The sequence below is a fragment of the Accipiter gentilis genome, chromosome 10, assembly GCF_929443795.1.
Source record: "Accipiter gentilis chromosome 10, bAccGen1.1, whole genome shotgun sequence".
NCBI lineage: Eukaryota > Metazoa > Chordata > Aves > Accipitriformes > Accipitridae > Astur > Astur gentilis.
Window position 1 is genome coordinate 5,436,902 of NC_064889.1, and position 21,572 is coordinate 5,458,473.

Genomic DNA, 21,572 nt, shown 5'->3' on the forward strand with positions numbered 1-21,572 from the left:
GTTGAATACTTTGGGCTACTACATTTGTCTCCACGAGCCTAGTGCCAAGTCTCAAGTCTCTTCAGACCATGACAGGATCTTCTGAGAATAAGTTCATACCGAGTTCAACGAATGCCCTCATGAGGACGAAATGGTTTAAGATGCATACATACCAAATTGCTACAATGCAGACATTGCCACCTGGTGTATAAACTGACTCAAACAGTGGGAGGAAAGGACCACGGGCAGGTTTATTACAAAAGGAAAACAAATAGGTAAATAATAGATGATGGTAAATAAAGCAGCCATAATGTAAAGTCTGTGCATCCCTGTATTTCAATGTATGAGAAGACTGTCAGAAAAAACAAGCTATTCAAACCTAATAATGTTTAAGACCGTACAAGTAAAATGCACACTAAGACGCAGGCTGTAGGTTATGCAAAGGATCAAAATACTTGGATAGGATGGTTTGGATACAGAAGCATCCTGCTATAGCAAAGTGTTTTATGACAAGGGAAGGCAGGTAGATACAAAATAGTCCTGTAAAGTATGCTAAAATTACTTCTTAGGCATACTTGTTGTTTTTTTTTAATCAGTAACTGCAGATAATTTAAGAGCATGAATGAAGAATGCAACAAAATACTGTAATGAGAAAATATTTTGTAAAAATATGAACTGTTCTCTCTGTACCAAACTGGAAACTTTTTGGAAATACAGTGTATCAAGTAATGTAACATTTACGAAAATAAAGAGAATCAAGCTGTTGAAAACTGTGCTTTTTTTTTTTCCTCATTTATTTTGACCGAGTGACAAAAACCTATATAAGGTAGCATTAGCTAGAGTTCAACACATTCAAAAACAAGTTACATAAAGGTCCATGCTTCTGAGTCTACAAAAATTATTTTGTTTCAGACACACCTGTAAACTGAAGACCCCCCAAGGATTCTAGTGTCAGCTATCTTACCTGTATTTATCATGACCAGATTGTAGAAGTGACTTAAAGAAATTCATGCCTTTCCAAAAATTGTGAGTTACCAGTATAAAGACTGGGACTCTGTTGACCAATATGCTGCCAATCACTTTATGATATAATTGGGCAGTCTACATACATCATTTAACAAGGGGAAAGAGACAAGGTGGGGAGTTAAAAAAATAATATATGTGGCTAATCTATAGTTTTACTTTGCTTTTCTGTTCAGGTAAGAATAAACTTCAGTAATTCAAACCCAAGGAGGACTACAGAAAGAAATTTTGCATTTGAAGAGAAAATAAGATATCTAAAGTATTTCTGCAACTTCCACACAAAGTAACTGATGCATCGTTTAATCTTAGTAATACTAAGGAAGTTAAAATTATTATATTAGCGAATTAAATCAGATCATCTTTGCAAATTCACCATTAAAATTAATTATGACAGGAATAGAGGAAATATGGATATCCAATGCCAGACCTAATTGTGTAACTGAAGAGGAAGAATGACTCCCTTTACAATCAGAATTATTTATAAATTGGTATTTAAAAAAAAAAAAAAAAAAAAAAAAAATAGTGTTGCCTGGCATCATTTCCCTGCCTGTGAACCTTCAAAATCTACACAAAACCAAAAATGTCCTACAGGTAAAAACAATTGAAATAAATATTCAATTATATATAAGTTATGACATAAGCAATCAGTATTATAACTAGTACAGTGCCAAACAGTGCTATTCTGAAGGAGATCCCGTGGCGGGGGGGTGGGTTGGGTTGTGCAATATGTATCCATTTTCCAAATTCATAACCACCATAAAGCTTGCATTATCAAAGATACCACAATTTACATTAAACTTTGCACCTAAACATGTTATTATTAATGTAGTAATTTCAGCAAATAAACACTTCCCAAAACTTGCTCTAGCTTAGCATTACTGTATTAGCCCTGCAGAATGCAACTATATTATGACGTACACTGATAAAACTCTGATGTAGGAAAAACCCCATCTATTTTAGAGTGTCTTCCAGAAATAAAGCTTTTAAGAAAGGTGGCAATGGAATGAATGTAAGGAGTTTAAAATCAGTATTTAGAGAATATATTTTAATGGAATAATTAAAAAGTTGCAAGTTAGTTTCCAACACTCTCAGGAATAAGAACATATGGAAAGCTGCAAGTGGTTGCTGCTTAGAGTTACGTATGGTTCTATAAGTGAGAGAACCTATTAAAGATAGATTTCTAAGTTAGGTTTAACAAATGCGTGAAAACTTAATCATCTGTATTTGGTTATACAGCATAATAATTTTCAACCCATTTCCTTCAGAAGGGCACTGCCCAAACTCCTTCTACCTGTGCTTAAAAACTTAATACAGAAACACACAAAAGCAGGAAATGATTGACATGTTTGCAACTAACATACTGTATCAAATTCTTCATCAAGAATAAAGAAATCTGAATGTTCTGGTTCATTAGAAACTTGGGAACTCATTTAATTGCCTTTGCCTTCCTTTCCACAGCTGATACAGAGATACCAACGTATCCTGTACGCATTTTAAGAATTACTGTATTAAATGTTCATGTTAGTATGATAAAATTAACGAGGTTTTAAATTCAGCAGCAAATTCCACTGAAAATTTATAAAGGCAGAACATAGCTAAATCACTATTTTTACTTATATGTTGAATATATATGTAAGTTTAACTGGCATTTTTATTATTATTTTAATTTTCTCTGTAGAAACTTTATACTTTTGCAACACATTCAAGAGAGCTGATAAAAATCCTCCTTTGCATACTATAGTAAATTAAAACTAGCAACTCCATTGTGTAAATATCTGCAAATATTTAATACTCAATATAACAATTTATATAGTAATTTAATAATTGGACTACAGTGATCATCACTAAAAAATTTTAAATCCTTCTATTTCACAGTAGGTGTCAGTGTATGCTTTTTTGACATATCATATATGCAAGTGCTTGACAAGGTCCTTTCAATTCTGACCTGATTTACAAGTAACTTAGTAGACTGGCAATAAGCAAATTAACTTCTATGTGTCCTAGGGATGCCATGCTTTAACATAAACATAATTTTCTGGGTTTGTTTGGTTTTTTTTTTACTCTATCAGAAACATGCCTAAAAAGAACATGCATGGAAATAGAGCTACTGCAAAACTTTTTAGAGATGTATTAGCAGGAGACAGATCCAAAAATACTTTATGCATTTGTACTGCCTATATGCATAGGTACTATTATACTTGCCCATTTATGAATAACAGGAATAAATAACACAAGTGATCCAATTATTGAAACCAGAAGAAAAGTCCATAAGAACATTCGATCAAGCACCTGAGCAATAAATTTCCAGTCTTCAACAACCTAAAAAACAAAGAGCATAACAGTTGGTCATTACGAGCAAGAACAGGTAAGAATTCAGTACCAAACCCTGCAATTCTTAATCACTTTACAGTACACTTTTTTTTTTCTAATCAGGTCCATTTGGTAACCCCCTTTAATAACTTTTTATAATTACACTGTGAGCTAGAACAGGAACAAACTTCCATCTATGAAGATTGGTAATTTATATAGACCAATACTAGATTTTAATGCAGAAAGTGACCCTGACAAGCACCGAACAGCCTCAACTACAGAGAAGTGGAATTGGTAAACAATTTTCTAATGCATTGTAGTATTTAGGTTTCATGCCACGGCGTCACCATAAAGTGGAATTCCCGGGCAGGAGCTAGAAGCAAAAGTTGTAAAAAAACCCAAAACAAACAAACAAACAAACGAAAAAAAAAACAACAAAAAAACCCCACAAACAAACAAAAAAACCCCCAAAACAAAACAAAAAAACACCAACAAAAAAAACACCAAAACCCAAACCACAATAAAAAAAACAAAAATTAACAGTAGACAGCAGCTGTTGTGTTACATACAAGATCTGAAAGCTGTGAACTTACTGCTGCACAGAATTATATACTAGGGAGAATACACACAGTAGTTTCAAGACTATTTTCCTTTTTGATAGGATTATTCATATCTATACACAGTTTTCCAAGTATAGCAGATATAATTGCACAAGCAAATTAAAGCCCTGCCAAATAATTGTCTTTGATTTGAACTGGAGCTATCCACATTTCCCAAGCCTACTGCTTCCTAAGAGGTAAGGCTACAACAGTACTAGCTGTGTAATTTTTTTTAACAACTTCTGTAATTAAAGCTTCCATTCTCTGGAGCCTAAGTAATAAAATACAAGTGAATCCCCGGTTAGCTGTATATTAATTTCCGAGATTGAGAGTCACAACAACATCACATCTGAAAAACAAAATACTTACCACCTCTCTTGTCACTCACAGTCAAATACAGTAAGTTCAGTAGAGAAAGAAAATCAATCCTTAATTTACAGGAAATTATGTATTTAATAGCAAACTATTCTTTTATGTTGTTTATACATGCAGAGGTATTAGATACTGTTTTAACAGTACAGTGGATATGTTTATTCAAAATCTAGGCTGGATCCCTTGTGATCATGTCAGAACTGAGTCCTGAGAAGGTACATTAGAGGAGTTAGCTTACTCCTAGGCTAGCATGTGAGAACACGCTCTCAGCAAACAGCAACTTTTGAAGACAGTCATTTATGTATAAATTGAAAGTATCTCAGCCATCGGAAACAGACAGTAGTATTGTGAGACCACACAACAAACTTCTACATTTCTACACTAGCCTGAAAATATCATTTAAGTCTCTGATGTTCCAATCGAGCTAGTTTAAAAAGTAAGGAAAGAAAACAGATTCATAATGCTCTAACCCAAATGGTGTAAACGTCCACCAAGGATAGTTCCAAGTGCAAATGTACAGATTGAAAAAAAGCCTTTCACATCTTTTGGTATAACTTAGAGACAAAAAAATAATAAGGCTAGAAGAGAACACTCAAGAAGTCATCTACCCCATGTTTGACCTCAGCACAAAATGACCAACATATGGCTATAGCTTGTATTTAAACTAATGTAAGTTAGGGCATTAAAAATTGTTTTTATTTGGAATTGAAAGCTGCAAAATAAGGCTTAACAGTATTTATTCTGAGAATGTAAGGCAAACACATTTTTCAGATAGCCTTCAGGTACAACATTAAAATGAAAAATACCTGCTTCTCTCATCATAAAAATAACATCCAGCAGCACTGTAAGGAACAGTTATGGAACATGCTCTTGTAACAGACAAGTATCTCTGAGAATCTGTAATTAACAAGATGAACTTACTTCTAGAAGAAAACAAAAGACTTTAAAGAACCCAAGGACTGTATTATATCAGCCCAATACCTATAGGAGTTCTCAGTATTGTACCATACTTGTACATTTTTCCAGTGGAAATAATTACACAGCTTCCAATGAAGCACAAAAACTGGAAATCCCATAGCACATATTTAATATGAAACTGCACAGTAAACCTTTACATGGTTTTCTAATTTCCAGTTTTACAAAATCAGTGTAGTATGGCTAATACACCCACCTCGCGAACTTCATTCTCCTTCATAACATGTCTTGTAATATATCGGATAGAATCTAGAGCTGCTTCCAAGGTATTCCTGGATGATTCAGATCCATTCATATTTCCTGTTTCCTCCTTCTGAGCAAAGTATCTATCTACATGACTTCTCATGCAAAGTAGCTTGGGAAGTTTGTGAAGAAATATCTTGCGAACCCAAGGTGCCATAGCATTGTGTGTAGACGAAGAGCGATGATGAATATTGATAGCAAAGACAGTTATCACAATGGACAATGTCACAAATATCATAGTAAACACCAAGTACTCTCCTATAAGTGGGATAACTTTAGAAGATGATGGAATAATCTCTTCAATAACAAGAAGAAAAACAGTCAAAGATACCAGTACTGAAGTGCAAAGTGAAATTTTTTCACCTTCATTTGAAGGAAGATAGAAGACAAGGACAGTTAGAAACGAAAGCCCAATACAAGGAATAATGAGAAACAATGTGTAAAAAAGTGGCAAACGTCTAATTATAAATGAATATGTAACAAAAGGATACCAGCAGCATCCATCAGTCCTATTTCCTTTGCTCCCTGTTGCAGCCACTATTTCCCATTCTCCATTGTCAAAAAAGTCTCTTTTGTCAACATCATAATCTTCAAGAATTATATCAACCTGTGAGCCATCGTAAGTCCAGGAACCAAATTTCATAGAGCAATTTTGGAGGTCAAAGGGGAAGAAGGTTACATCAATAGTACAAGAACTTTTGTAGTTTGCTGGTGGAGTCCAAGCAATGGTGCCATCATATTTAACTACAGTTTTTGTAGATGTTCCCTCAAAACGACCATCTGCACTGAAAGAGAGAGAGATATATGCATGCAATTACAATGGGGGTGTGGAGGGTGTGGGTGTGTGTTTTTAAATAAGAAAATACGTTTTGTTATTGTCATTTCAGCTGTTTATCCCTTCTCTCCCTTCATAGCCAAAATTTTATATTGTGTTCATAGTCAACTTTTTTTTTTTTAAATCTGAATCTGCCACAGATACACAGCTTTGGAAGAGTGAATAATATTTTCAAGTCATGAAAAGATCTGTGCAACTTTCTGTGGTCCCAATGACTTATGAAAGGATTGTAAAAATCCTGACCTTTAACTGCACGACCAAACTCTGGGTTTTCTATTGGTAATACAGCATAAATACTTTTCAATTTGGCCAAATCATAATTATTGAAGAAAAAAAGTCACACAGCAGGTAAAACAACACTTGTGTGCCACCTGCAAACTTGAATTTACAATCACTGCAACAGCCTTTTTTCCTGACTCAACAAGTCAGGAAATGTAAAAGCCTTGTATATGTACCTGAGTTGAGCAGAAAGGTTAATTCAAAAGTTATTGCTTCTGAGTTCTGTTACTTCTCAAAAAAACAACCCCCAAAAAACAAGAAAAAAAACCCCTTACAGTTGAGTGTATATCATTTTAAATCCATGCTGAATATGACTTACAACCGTATGAATTATTTGCTTCCCTCCCATCACTCTACACTGTTAGTTTGTACCCAGCACTGCGCAAGACATTGTTTTCTAATTTAAAAGACTTTACACTAAGAAGTGGAAATAAACTTTTCAAAGAGACTAGAAATTCCATACAGAAGCAAAGCAAAACATTTAAGCATTTAACATGGCAACAAAATCCATTTGCATTCACAGGCAAATTATTCCACACATTCTTAGCTCCACTAAATGTACACGCATATCTATCCAATGAGCCTCCTAGAAGCAACTTGGATGGTAAAGTTAGAGAGTAAATTTATTTTACATGAAAAGATTAAAATCTTACTTGTCATACAACACGATGTCTGGAATCCAAATAGAATCTGAAGGGACACGAATAGATGTTATTCCAGCATAGTCTTCAGGATTCCACCTTAATTTTACATCTATCCATTCCTGTGGATATGTGAGATGTAAAAATCATTATTATTGTGAAGTTGATTTAAGCAGGGCAAGACTGGATGAAAACAGATAAAAAGGCAATTAAAAAAAATTCAAACTTGCTTCTAATATTTGCATACAACAGTGAATTTGCTGAACAGACATCTATTCACTTCATCCAGTATTAGTTTTCTAAGACCCACTTGACAGTATTTCTGTACAGAACTTAAGATATTAAAATCCTTTTTCAGAGCGTGCATACATAAGTAAGAGCTATTATAACGTGTAGACAATTAAATTTGAAAAAAAGCTTGTTCTGAATGAATATCAATTACTTTGGAAGCTGATCAGAAGCAATTTAAACATTTTCATCACAAAGAACAAGCCATGCTGCAACTCTCACAAGATAGTTGTTCGTATTTCTACCAGCAACACTAAAAATAGCACCATTAAAAGCATAGTAGGACTTTGGTAATTTTATACTTGAACTAAAAGCTCAAGAGGAAAAATTCAAGTTTCTAAGAATCCACCATCACACAGAATTTTAAATGGATATTCAGATCAGTTCTTATTTTATTTGAACTTGTTCAACTGCAAAAAGTTGTGCAGAAACTATTAAGAGGGCACAAAGTGTTATCATTGACATATTGCCATCTCATACTTGCTGAGTAGTCTCAAAGTTTTCCTGAAAGGAAAAGCTTTGCCTGAAATTACAGTTACTGGGAAAGGCGGCAATGGGAAGCAACAGGAAAGAAAACGAAGTAGCCCCCCCCCCAAAAAAAAAAATTTAGCAAGCTAGTAAGTATAATCAGGGTCTGCAAACATTCTTCTAAGTTAAATCAAGAATGATTTGTGAGCAGCATTTCCCAAGTTAATAGTGGCCATTAGGTTTAGCACTGGACTTTGATTATTGAGGCTTTTTCCTGCCCCTAAACAAATACTCGCAAGAGGAAAAAGTAGCTCTTTATAGCAAGCATATACAACTTTGAAACTGAAATTCTTCAGTGATGTTTATCTGATATTCTCAAATATTCCACAAGAGAAAGATGTTAAAACTATTATACAAAAGACTACACAAACCCGTACTTTTCTTAATATAGTTTTTGAAAGAAAACTTATGTGCTGAAGCAGTAACTTTTATGGTTGGATACATGCACCTTGGTATATTAAATGGCCATGCAATGCCATATCAGTTTTCTTTTAATTAGGTAAATTTTATAAATTTACCTTTTTGTTTGTTTTTGGTTTTTAAGAGTTTGATAACAATTAACCCTTTAAAGCATTTCCAGGGACATTTTTTTAAAGATACCACATAAAATAAAAATTCATCCAACAACTAAGTTTTTTTAAACATACAATTAATTAGAAAAGTTTCTTCCAATTTTTGACTTGCAGTTATGAAGCTTCAGAATTTTTCATCAATATTTTACACATACCTGTTTCAACCAGACATTTGTTGTCATCAATTGATTTTTCTCATCCTATAAAAATAAAACATATTTTATTAAAAAAACTCTGCACAGTACATTTATAGTATTTAGCTGCTTTAGTTCACAGAGGTTTATAATTTAAAATACAAAACACACTTCTAAAAGCATTCCAGTCACTGATAAGTATGTTTATATGAGAACTTCTTAAAGACACAATTATGACCTTTGACTATTTAACTGTTAAAGTGATGTTGCTCCCCTTCTGTGTCTCTTTCCTCCCTTCCACTTCTTTATTTGACTGTGTTATGCCATCTTACTGTTTTTCTATGGAAACATAAGGGAACAGCCAACATGTGGAAGAAAAACTCCTCTTATATCTATAAACAGTGAATTCAATTTGAAAAGAACATTCTAAAGTGAGTAAGTATCAGGGGGGAAAAAAAAAAAAACAAACACAGCCTCTGGTTGATCTCTTTTACATCACAGGTAACGCCAAAAGATAATCTTCATTACTATGGAAGTGACATATACCAACACTTAGAGGATTTTTGCTGCTTAAGGGGGGAAAAAGAGCTGTATTGCAAGTGTTTCTGAATTTTACACAAATTGCATTGATAAAGTTTAAAAATATGCGGTTTTCCCATTGAATAAATAAATTAAAACACAATTCCTGAGGCATAAGAATTTCACTCACTTTTTTTTTTCCTGAAAACACCACTAAAATTAAGAGCCATTTGTCTTCTCAACCTCTTTGCAATCACTCCTTCATGCCTCCATATACAATGCGGTTTTTTATTACGCTGATAATAATTTCAGAGGTTTAATCTATTGTGTTTAAGCTAAAATATGCACAATTGTTTCATATGACATGAGGTTCCAGAATTTTAAGAATTAGGGGAAAAAGGTAAACAAATTTATTTACTATACATACCACATCTACTAGCTGAGAGATCGCAAGGCCAAACTTTATTTTTATAGTGTCATTCAAGCGTTCCACTGGACGAACCCATCTTTGATAGTCTTCAAATAAATGTTTAAACAAACGATCTTCACTTTTAGCAATAAAAGAAGGTTCAGATACACCTATGTAAAAAAAAAATATTATTAACATTGATTTAAATGAACAGTGCACATCTGCATTCCTGTGTCCAAAGATCTACAGCTATGCTTATGCAGACTTAAATTTCTCATCTTATCCCCTTTTCTCTGGAAGCACAGCCAAGGTCTTAGAAGAAGAATTTTATAAAATCACCTCATTCTATTAGCATCTCCATACCACTATCATACTTTAAAATCTATGACTCAAGAACATTAAGATAATTTTAGTAATATAAAGGCAAAAAGCACTTATATAATTTAGCTAGTGCCATGCAATTACAGAACTCCTCTAAAACTGAAAGCTTATCTATGAGGGACTGAAGTTCTATCATTCTAGAACAAGGTGGTACTTTTAAAAAACCTACATACACACCATACAGGTCTCCAGTATGCGCTCCAGTTTGAAACATCAGTCTCTTCATGTTTTATACATTATTTCTTCTAATGTTTGGTCACATCTATGATGTATAAACTTTGCAGTACCTGTAGAGCACTTTTTCCCCCACACTGTTTTGTATCTTAAACACATGTGCCAATCTATTTACTAGTCTATCCTCTACCTATTCTAATGTTATATTGACTGGAAGGCACTTTTCTGGTGAAGTAATAGTATACATTCAGTTACTTATTTTTAATAGTTCTCAAGGAGTCATTTAAATCCCTGGAGACTGACTGATGTCCTGGAACAGCCAAAAACCTTTGTATAGCTTACAAAGAAGTAGAAACTAAATGTTGTCTTCTGTCTCCTGAGACAATGGAATACATGGGGAAAAAAAAAGTATTATAGATGCAGAAACTGCAGGCAGTAGCCCAGACCTTAAAAGAGATATGTAAGTTGTCCTAAAGCACCTCAAGTTGTCCTAAAGCACCTCATCAAGCAACTGCTGTCCTTTATCTTTGGGAATCCACAAAAAATGGGGGTTTTTTTACCAACATGGTCTCACTGAAGAGTATCAGTAGAAACTCTGCTACCCAAAAAACCCAAACTTCAACGTTTCTCCATTATGAGAACCCATGCAAATAAATTATATACCCTAAATAACAAGAGAAGCACAAACTTGGGGAAGATACGGAGAAAGGGGAGGAAAAAGGCAAGCTCAGTATCTAGCCAAGTAACTTGAGAAAGAACAGCTTTCAAAGGCAGTGTGAAAGACCTGAAGAAGGCCATCACTTCAGGAAGCAGCACAAGCTACACACATCACCTTGAAGGGAATGGCTCCAAAAGGGTCTCCAATTCCCAGAGAGAAGTCAGAGCAACCACCCCAAGACACGAAGGTATGCTCTAAACGAAGATTTTTACTACTCACTGATGAGATTTAAACTGACTGAAACTACTGCCAAAAAAAAGACCTAACAATTATTATAGTCAGTTTAAGGGACAGAATAAACCAAAGAAAGATATTCACAATCATCTCTTTAATGCAGATTTAAAATATTATACCATTACATAAATGTATGGCATGACCTCTCTAGAAATGATGTGCTCACTAACAGCATGCATCTAAAAAAAGATAGATCAGAAACAGAAAAGCAGCAGAGAATGTCATAAACAGATTAAAACCAGAGAGTCATCCATACAAGGAGAGATTTAAAAGATTAACATTATTTTGTTTGGAGAGGAGGTGAATTTAGTGAACATAACAGATGCAGATAAAGTAGTGAATGATGCATGCAGAAAAAACACTAATGGTATTTAACCTTTCTCATCAAAGAAGGTAAAGGAAACAAAAGCATAAATTAAAGGCAATATAAACAATTTCTATTTGAAGCTCATTACCATCAACATTTGGTAAATCAGAAATTATTAGACATTGAAGAGGACTCAAATCTTAGAATTGACTGGGATTACTAAATTGTCAGTTATGTCAGGTAGCATCATACCTGCATAGTGTATTAGTTCTCATTTCAACACAACTTGCAAAATCTACCTCAAAATCTGGTCAACACTTTGATGGCTTGCATTTGTTGCAGAGACTTGGCTAACACCATTTAAGCCATTAATTTAGATGGACTTAAACTAGTTCTATGTAACTGCAACCACTGCAGCTTAGACAACAAAGGTAACGTAAGTTTTTAACTTCCCTCCCATTCATCAAAGTGCTTCTGTGACAGCAGCTTTCTACTGCACTACAAAAGGCTGCATTTACATACAGATCCTTCAGACAAAACGCCCGAACCACAAGAGAATTCCCTGCCTCCTGCACTGCAGGTTTATGGCAGTCCAGTAGAACTATTATTATGAATACTAATTTCATTTTCTCTGAAATTTTATAGTAGGAGCAAAAGCAGAATGTAGTTTAAGGAATAGGAGTGGTAAAGCGGGAGCAGCAGGACTCCTCTTCCCTCCAGATGTTACCATACACTAACATGCTGCTGAATGGTTCTTGTTGCAGGCCAAGTCAGCGTTTGGGTTTTAATACAGTTCACCCTTCTGTTTCAAAATACAAATCTATCTGTTCATAATGTATTTCCTTCATTCACAAACCCACTGTTCTTTGAGGTGTAGTATTTGTACATGCTCTACAATTTAACATCTTTCCAGTTCAAGATTGTTGACGGTGGGTTGTGTAATAGCAAAGAACTGATGGGCAACTTGTGTTGTACCACTGAGCATACCTCAGGTGGATACAGGAAAACACACAGGACATAAGAATTGCTGCCAAAAAGGATCCAGCAACAGAATGTTACACACACAGGTTAGCTTCACAGCTATTAGGTTAAAATATATTTATTTTTATTGATACCTGAGGTTCAAGTGTATCCTCATTAGCCAAAGAATTTTTCCTATTTGTAACTATACACAGATTCGCCAAGTCCTCCTTCTTACAGACATCCAAAAGAATGCTTCCTGAAGACACAACTTAATTTCTCTATTTCTATACCCCTATTTCCTGAATTATGAATGGTTTTGTGTATATTTCAGCCTAATGTTTCAAAAATGCTTGATTTTTGTATTAGCATTAATTACATTTCCCTTTTACAGTTACAATTCTCAACTGATTTTTTTGTACAATTTGAGAACAACTATGTATAGCTGGGTATTCTCTCTCCATTAATTGACCTTGAAGCAATGCAGAGGCAAAGTTGCACCTTCACCATTTCTGTGTTCCTGTAAGATGACCTCCTGTACAGCGATACAGCATCTTCAGGGTACATGCCGTTTCCAGATTAAGCTTCTCTTAAAACACAGTATCTTCTCTGCTATGCTAAATGGAGACATGTTCCTTAACTATTTTTATATACTTACAGAATTTTTTTCAAATGTTTATGCTCAGACCTACAGTATACTCACTGATTTATTAATATGACCATATTTTACTAACAATATAGTTCAACTGATTTTTTTCTTCTTTTTTTCTATCACAGAAATATCCACACTTTTTCATATTTCTAGTTTATTGTGTTTATTAATAAGCTGGGGCATACTGTTCTATAAAAGGCAGCTTATACAAAGGGGAGGTCCATGAGGAGGCTGGAGATACTACCAGTATCTTAAGAGTCAGCAAAAATAAAATAAATAAACACACCTGCCTTCCCATATTTAATAGAACCACTCAGCTCACTTGTTACACAGACTGCATATGTTTAATCTCTTTTGTCCTTGTGTCTATATGCTTTTAAAATTATGATAAGGGTTGTAATTCTTAGTTACTTACTGGTATTACCACCAATTAAAAAAACGTGACAAACTGGTGGCAAGTAGAAAAAAAGTACAGAGGAGCGGAAAAGAGGTAAAATACAGGGAGTGGCTTAAGGCAGCAGACTGGCTATGCTGGTTGAAGAAAAAGAGAAAGAGGTTAAAACCTATGACTAGCAAGATTAGCAACCAAACAACCCAGAGTACAAATCTCAAAGGATTACAGAAGCAGTCACCCCTGCTACTAGCACAATGTACTAAAAAAATCTTAGAGGATTTGTAGCCTTTGAAGGGCAATTCTAAGCATGCCTGTATTTGTGTGGCTTTATTTTTGTTGAGGTCAGGTAACTTCTGCAGTCTAAATGAAAGTCTGCTCTCTTTATTGTTCAGTGATAAATCCCAAAGACAATGTCTATTTTATAATTTATACCTGAAACTCCTCTCTGCTCACTCCATCTTGATTTCAAGTTCAACAAAAAACCCTAAATCACATGAGAAAATGCTGGATGGTCAAAATTTGAACTCTGCAAAAAGGAGATGAACATTTATACACAAAGCAGACTAATGATTCAATTTTTTTAAACTTTGAAATAGTTGGAGCACACTTTTGACAAAATGACTTGACCTTGGACAAAACTGTATTTAAAAATTCAGTTCTGCCATTTCCTCCCTAAACATTTAACAAACTTCAATAAAAGCACTTTGGAAGAGCTATTTAGAAAAGAAGAGGAAGCATTACATGAGTCTTGGATGCATGAATAGCATGACAAAACATGGACAGGCCTATTCATTTTGTTAACATTCTCAAGTCAAAATTTCACTGGCGCTGCTAATGGCAAGCCTTTAAAATGCTTCAGATAAATTACAAAAGTGTTATTCTTTCATAAAAATCTGTCTTTTTACACTGTTTCTTACTGTACCACTATAGGATGAAATTTCTTAGCATCTTAATATGATTTAGCAGCATCATTATTCTTATAAGAATTATCAGGGAAACAATTAGTGTTACAGCTATACCTCATATCTGTTCATAAATTTTGGTTTGTTTTTAAATAAGATAACATCACAGTCCACCTTTCCGCAAAGAATAAACTTTCTCTGAACTCTATATTCCTCTGCACTTCCTTAGATAAAGTGCCTAAGAACCACATTGGGACTGCAGGTATAACACTGGTCCTTGTACTTTAAACAGTGTAGTGCAAAGCATTTTCTAATTTATATAATTGAGTGTTAATGATTTCAGGTTTTCTTTGGATTGCTACTTGGTGCATTTTCAAAAGAGATCCACGGGAGAAGGGAAAGGGTCACTTTTTAGAAGCTTAATGTTAAGATGTAGATTCAGAAGCAACATGTATTACTAATGCAGATTTATAATCATATAACACTATAATGAAAAAGAACACTACCAAGGACAATAAACATGGCAAAATACACATACTTTGTAGTTAACATTAGATTCTTTAACTGCGTGTTATCATAACATATAGACTGTTATCCACAGATCTAACTACTACAAATTACAATACAGCTAATAGTTTGCCTATAAACCAGGAAGGTGAATGAATACATACAGTACACCTGCCTTCAGTACACTAGTATATTTATTAAGATGATAATATGATTTTTTTAAGTGATACTTTGTCACAAATCATGTAAAATATAAGCACTTGAAGTCTAGAAGCACAATGGTAACTGTTTGACTATAAATTGTTCAGTGATCATTCTGAGACAAAAAAAAAAGTTTGCCATCTTTCCTACTAACTAACTTATTCTACAGTGAGCATCAGTGCTTTTCCTCCTTTAAGTTTACAGTTTTTCCCCAAACAGATCTAGTCACATCACAATATTTTGGTAGCTGGTGAAAATTCTAACTGCAAGTCATATTTACATTGCAGCAGACAGGAAAATGTAGAACAAGATCATGTTCAATATTAACTACACAGATCTCTGTCTAAGCCTCCCTTTACATTTTAAAGAATCTCCCACCACTACTTCATTAAGCAGAAAAGATATGCAATATATTAAGTGAAGTATAAAATAGAAGTTTTATTTCTGTACCGATTCCCCCCCCTTTAAAAGGATCGTTAAGTCATACTTTCTGTACTGTTTTCAACTTTTTTGCTTACTTTTCCTTCTATGCTTTAGCAATTGCCAAGAATCCAATCACTAACAGTCAAGCATTTAGTTAACAGTAAGTATTTAGAAAAATCAAAATGACCTTTACTAGAATGTCTGTAAGTCAAAGCAGGATTACTAACTCTACTCAATTTAAGGAGCAAAAGTCAGAAAAGCCAGCTGTTACATTCTGTACTTCCTACAAGTATCTTTTTCTCCCCTGTTCAAAAAATAAAGCCAAAGCCCACCACTACTATGAGCACAGAAAAGGTGGTTATTCTTGATGATTTATTGTTGGCAGTTTTTTTGCGAATTTGTTCTGCTTTCTTTTGTTCAGAGGCTGTCTTGCGATTTCAAAGGTTGAAGAGTATAAAAGTGACAGCCTTGTATTTCTATCACTGTGTATTAATGCATGCCTGGCAGCTGCTAGCTGCTGCAGGAACTTTTATGGTTTTTTGTTTACTTTGGGACTTTCAAGTTATTCGGACGATTTCTGTCTTCTCTCTCACCTAGCACATCAATCTTCTGCCAACCAGTAGCAAAATAAAATGACATATTGTGGACATGAAACTATCAAGGATTTTGAACTGCAATATTGCTTAGCACCTACCAATATGAATAGAGGTACAAGAGCTGCACATAGAAATCAGGAAAGAGGTTTCTGACATTCAACTCCAATTTAAAAGATTAAAGTTTCCAGCTTGATAATTGAAAAGTAGAATTAAGCTATCCCCCAACAGCTTAGCATCAAGGGATAATTATGGCCCATATTAATGAACGCATTTACAAGTTTGATTAATAACAGCATAATATACTGCCATGTAGTTTGTAACTAATCAAGAAACAGATACGATCAACTAGGGGTTGATAGTCAGTCTTCAGATTAAGAGCTAACTGGAGCACAAACCATTCCTTCCTGAATACCTGTGTTATGGATTCTATCGTAAATACACACAATATGCTAAAGAGCTTCCTGAACTCTATAGTGAAGCTATTGCCAGCAGTAGTCTCCTGATTAACAGCCACCTACAACACTAACAATACAGATCTGTCGCATGGCACAGCATTTCCTCATTTTTTCATTGACACTACTATTCTCCTCTCAGCTTTCAGCAGACAGAACTGTGATCCTTCTCACTGCCTAGCAGCTAGGGCAGATGAAAAGGCTGCCTCATGTCAGGCTGCCTCAGGGTAAAAATTCTGGTCACTCTGAAGCCCGGGGGACTTCTTCTGTAACAGATCCAGGATTTTGTCCACTCTCTTTACACCCCTTTTAACCATTGCATCATTTTCACTAACTGTCAGTAAGGACTGAAGATCAACTGTTAAGAAAGCACTAAGGAATGCTGAATGCAAGCAGCAAAAACCGTGTATACAAGTATAGATAGTGCAAGGAGTAAAAGGAAGAACAAGTATGTAGGATCTTAAAAGTAGAACCATTTATTCGTATAGATTTAGAAGGTATGCATCATGGAAGTAAACACAAATCCACAATTTATGGAAATAAGACTTTTATGCAAATAAGACACAGGCCTCGGACTTCTCACAAGTTGCCAGCGCAGCCGTAGGTGCTGCAGAAGTTGCGCACTGGTGTTACCTTCTGCCACAGCAGCATTTTGCTCATGCAGCTCAATTCCAGTCTTAGATACACTGGAACATACAATCCTATGGCTCATAGAAATCAGATACTCTTTTTAGGAATCAGATACTCTGCTCAAAATCAGATGCAGAGTAGATTTCAGAACATATACTATCATACAAAAATCAGGTTTTACCATTCTGAAAAGTGGGAAGCTATACAAGTACTTCCTTCCACAGTTCCTTCTACAAATCAGCACAGATATTTCTCCACAGATCAACGCTCATGTTTTTCTTCCTAAGAACCTCTAAAGAAAGCACAAAATATTTTAAGAGAAAAATCACAAGAAACCCATACAATCAGGAAGGTCTGCAGCTTCCAATCTGTTAAACTGAGTGGAAAATGTTTGGGTGTATGAACTCCCAAGGAAACACTATCACAGGTCTGCAGCTTGGCACAGCAATGCTATAGGTGGTTGTTAATCTCAATTCAGTTTGTGCATTTGAGTCTCACCTGTTAGTCTAAGATTCAGAGCAACAAACAAAACTTATAATTTCGTTGTATTTTAAATCAGCACATATTTTGTCTTGTCAAATCAGTTATCCAGGATAAAGGGTTAGTTCACCTCCGGACAACTAACTAAAGGAAACACCAAATTCATTTACAAGCACTCTTAAAGTATGATAAAAACAAAGTCACATCCATAAATCACTTCTACTCATTAAAATGATTTCTGTACCACATGCAAAGCAATGCCTCTAAAGTAATTTTAACTGTACGTACATGATACTCTGATTTAGGTCATTATTTCTGTTTGCCCTATATTTTAGTAATAGGGAGCTATAATGTTTTTCATCTTCTTAACAGCAAATTTAATTTTATTTTAGAGCAAACAAATTGTGAAAAGAAAATTTCATCCTCATTATATACGATTAGTTCGTAATGAGGTCAAACTGTTGGCTTGTGCCAAAAGGCAAAATTTGGCTTAACGTGACTGCAGGTAATTCCATACAGTTATATAATATAACATAATAATTTCACATAGTAATATCTTCTGTCATGATGAAAAACACTACTTTTCCAAATAGAGGCCAAGAATAATCTTTTAAATCACATTTAGCAATAACAGACTGAGTTTTTGTATGTTGAATTAAAACCGAGACCTCAATACAATTTACTTTCCTTAAACCGTACTTACAATCATTTTTTTCAATTTTGAGCTGATATCAAAAGGTCATTTTTCATTAATTTCCTTTCTGCTTGTAAATATTGCTGTTATAACTTCAAGATGTTCTGCAAAACTCTTAGCAATGTACCCATAAATTATACAAAAGCCATGTTTTGAAATAACTACTTCTAAATAATTATTTGAAAGAGCATTGGTTCTGCTCCTTTAATCTTTCTGTAATTTTACAAACACTTCAGCTTCACATGCTATTTTACATCCTTCGACTCTGAAAGTTACATCCTGATTGAATTACGACTGACTCTTTTGAAGCCAAAGAAACAATGCATGACCAAACTAAAAAGAATTTTGTTATAAATTCTTGAGAGGGGCATTTTTACATGCAGCCTGATCCATATGCGATATTGCAGTTATAAAAACATATTCTGTAAATTTACCTCCATATCAGCTGCACATGCAAAGAGCACGCACCACAAATCTACAATTGTACCTCGTCTGAATCAGCGAGCAGAGGAAAAATTGAAAGCTACGACACTTCAAATGTTCAAAGCGTTGTATGTTCATTCAAAAAGCGTAACAACTGCGTAGTGAAACGTGTGGTAGTCAAGACTGATGTGCACCTGAAAAGCCGTAGTTTGGCAAAGGCATTTTTCCCCTCTTCTGTGAGAGGGGCAGCTCTGGCGAGCCCGTTTGACCACGGTCTCTGTAAGTCACGTTCATTTCTTTTAAAAACTAGCAGAAGTCCTGCCATCCCTACCTCAGTACTCCTCAGCGACCGCCACAACCCCGCTTCACCCTGAAATCAGCCTTATTTTAGCCTCCCCTTGGCAAAAGTGGATGGCGTGGAAAACGAAGCGTGATGCGTGGCCGCCTCAGCCCCGGCAGCCTCTCCCCCCCCCACTCCACACGCAAAAACCCGCCTCATTTTTCCACACGAAACGCGCTCTCCTCCTGCCCGCCGGAGCCGGGCTGCACGACGGAGCACCGGAACACCCAGGGGAGGCAGCGGCGGACCCCTGGGCTCCGGCACAACCTCCCCCGACCCCCGGCGGCCAGTTCGCCCCGCACAACGACAAGTTTACACGAAAGCCGGGGTTCAAGGGGGCTCATAACTCCCAGCTGACCGTGTGTGTCCGTCCGTCCCCGCCTCCACCACCCTCCCAGCTTCCCGCCGAAGCGCCTGCCTGCCACCCGCCCCTTCCCGAGCGGCAGACCCTCACCCACACGGGGCCGCTCCGAGACGCCTTACCCGCGTAAGGGGCGCGGGCGGCGGGGCCGGCTCCGGACTGGCCGAGAAAGGGCGCGAAGAGGCAGGTGAAGAGGAGCAGGGGGCGGCCGCGGCGCAGGCGGGCTCCGAGCTCGGCCATGGCTGGGGCACGGTCCCCGCCGCCTCAGAATCCCGCGGCGAGGACGGGGCGCCGCTCCTGCCGGCCGGCGCTGGCCACGCCCCGCCGGGAAGCCATGAGGGGGCGCGAGGGGCGGGAGAAGAGCGCGCGCGGCGGGAACCGTTAGAGCGGTTGGCGTGCTGCGGTGGGCGGGGGGAGGGGGGGCCGGGGCCGGGGCCGGATAGCGGCGGCGCGACGACCCTCAACAGCGGCCTCGGCAAGGCGTCGTCCGCGGGTCGTTTTTCCCGGCAGCCAGTCCCGGAGGTACCGACTCGTGGCCCGACACCGTGTGGGGCTGGCCGGACAATCGTACAGCTAGCTGACCGCCGGCTGCGTCCCTCAGCGGCCCTGCCTCGGGCGGGTGACGGCCACCGCCTCCCCCGCGGTCTGTCAGGAGAAGTTCCCTGTGAGGGAAGCAGGTGCTACGGAAAGGAGCTGTAACTAGCAGGTACTTCGGAGGGAAAGCTGTAGCCATCCCACAGAGCACTGTACCCAAAGGCACCCCTCGGGCGCCGTCCCGTCGCTTCCACAGTTAAAGAAAAGGTTCCTTCAGAGGCGCAGGTGCTGACTAGGTAGGTGGTGAGCTGGGGTCACTGCTTCTGCCTCTCGAGCGACCTGCCGTGCCTCGCTGAGACGCGGCAGCAGCAACGGAAACGTTAAATAACCATGGTACATCCACCTGGGTCGACATTTGTTTCTTTTAAACCGTGTTTTGGGGAGGGTATTTAAGTTTGAGTGAATTTTAGTGAAAAGGAAGATACTAAACTAATTTTTAACTTCCATTGCATATGAAACACTCAGTAGGGTTGGGGGTTTTTTACATTTCTAAATCAGAATGTTTTGGAACTTTTAATCAACAATAAGCAAGCTGATGCAAGCTAAAAAGACCTAGGATGTTTCCATCTTTATGTATATTATAGATATATAACATAGGTCATGAATACTCTGCACACAAAAAAAAAACACCAACACTTTTTTTTCTGTATTAGATAAATAAAAAGTTACAAAAGACAACTTTAAATGCACCAACTGTGAAATATAATTAATGATTTTTCCTAAATCATCCTAATGGAAATGTACAGTATACACATTGCCACAGAAAATAGAAGCAGCTGGCATTAATGCATCTTTTACGTTTAAGGTACTGTTTAAGATTTTTACAGAGAGAAAAGATTTGGAAAGAAGGGCTAAATGGCTTTACACAGTGTTAATCAGCTGCTACCTGAAAAGTGCTAGATACCAGATTCCTCAGAAAAATGGACTTTTTTCAACTCAGATAATTTTAGAAACTGTGTACCTTCCTAAAACAAGCATTACCCAAAGTAGTAACTTCACTAAGCATGTTGTCAATTATGAAAATTCTTTCATACCAAGTGTTTATTTTATAGAAAAACAGGGCATCTCTTTGTAAATCATGAATCTTTTGATGACCAAAGCAGAGTACTTAAGCATTTCAATCCCTTTCTTAATTTTTAAACTCGTGTTTTTCTGTATCATCTTATCCTACAGCCATATTTAGGATGTGCATGTCTGTGCAAGACATAATGCAGTCAGTACAAGCCATCCGAAAAAAGGCTGCTTACACAGTAGTTTCTTCCAGCACACTTCTAGTGACATGTTGTATTGATTTGAATGCTCTGCAGTAAATATGGTCATTTTATATATTGAGAATCCATTTGTATACTGCATGTCCTCCACAATCGAAATATGTGTTAAAGGATGCAGCGTGTGACTCTTATTTTGAAATGCTCAGTGTGTATGCAGTAGTCAACCCAAGAT

The 21,572-nt window shown here is 36.7% G+C and overlaps 1 protein-coding gene across 4 annotated transcripts; it reads right to left on the minus strand.

Moving 5' to 3' along the window:
* Positions 1–280: 280 nt before the first annotated feature.
* Positions 281–19,875, minus strand: LOC126044063 (neuronal acetylcholine receptor subunit alpha-5). Of its 4 annotated transcripts, none has more exons than XM_049813269.1 (6): positions 19,658–19,875; positions 9,725–9,876; positions 8,800–8,844; positions 7,269–7,378; positions 5,455–6,286; positions 281–3,321 (listed from the first exon to the last, which is right to left on the minus strand). In XM_049813269.1, exons 1-6 carry the CDS (start codon positions 19,773–19,775, stop codon positions 3,160–3,162), a joined length of 1,419 nt encoding a protein of 472 aa, XP_049669226.1. In that variant the 5' UTR covers positions 19,776–19,875; the 3' UTR covers positions 281–3,159. The 4 variants fall into 4 exon arrangements, with proteins under 4 accessions (XP_049669226.1, XP_049669227.1, XP_049669231.1 ...); XM_049813270.1 differs by lacking the exon at positions 19,658–19,875 and adding an exon at positions 19,166–19,208; XM_049813274.1 differs by lacking the exon at positions 19,658–19,875 and adding an exon at positions 19,029–19,039.
* Positions 19,876–21,572: the final 1,697 nt, after the last annotated feature.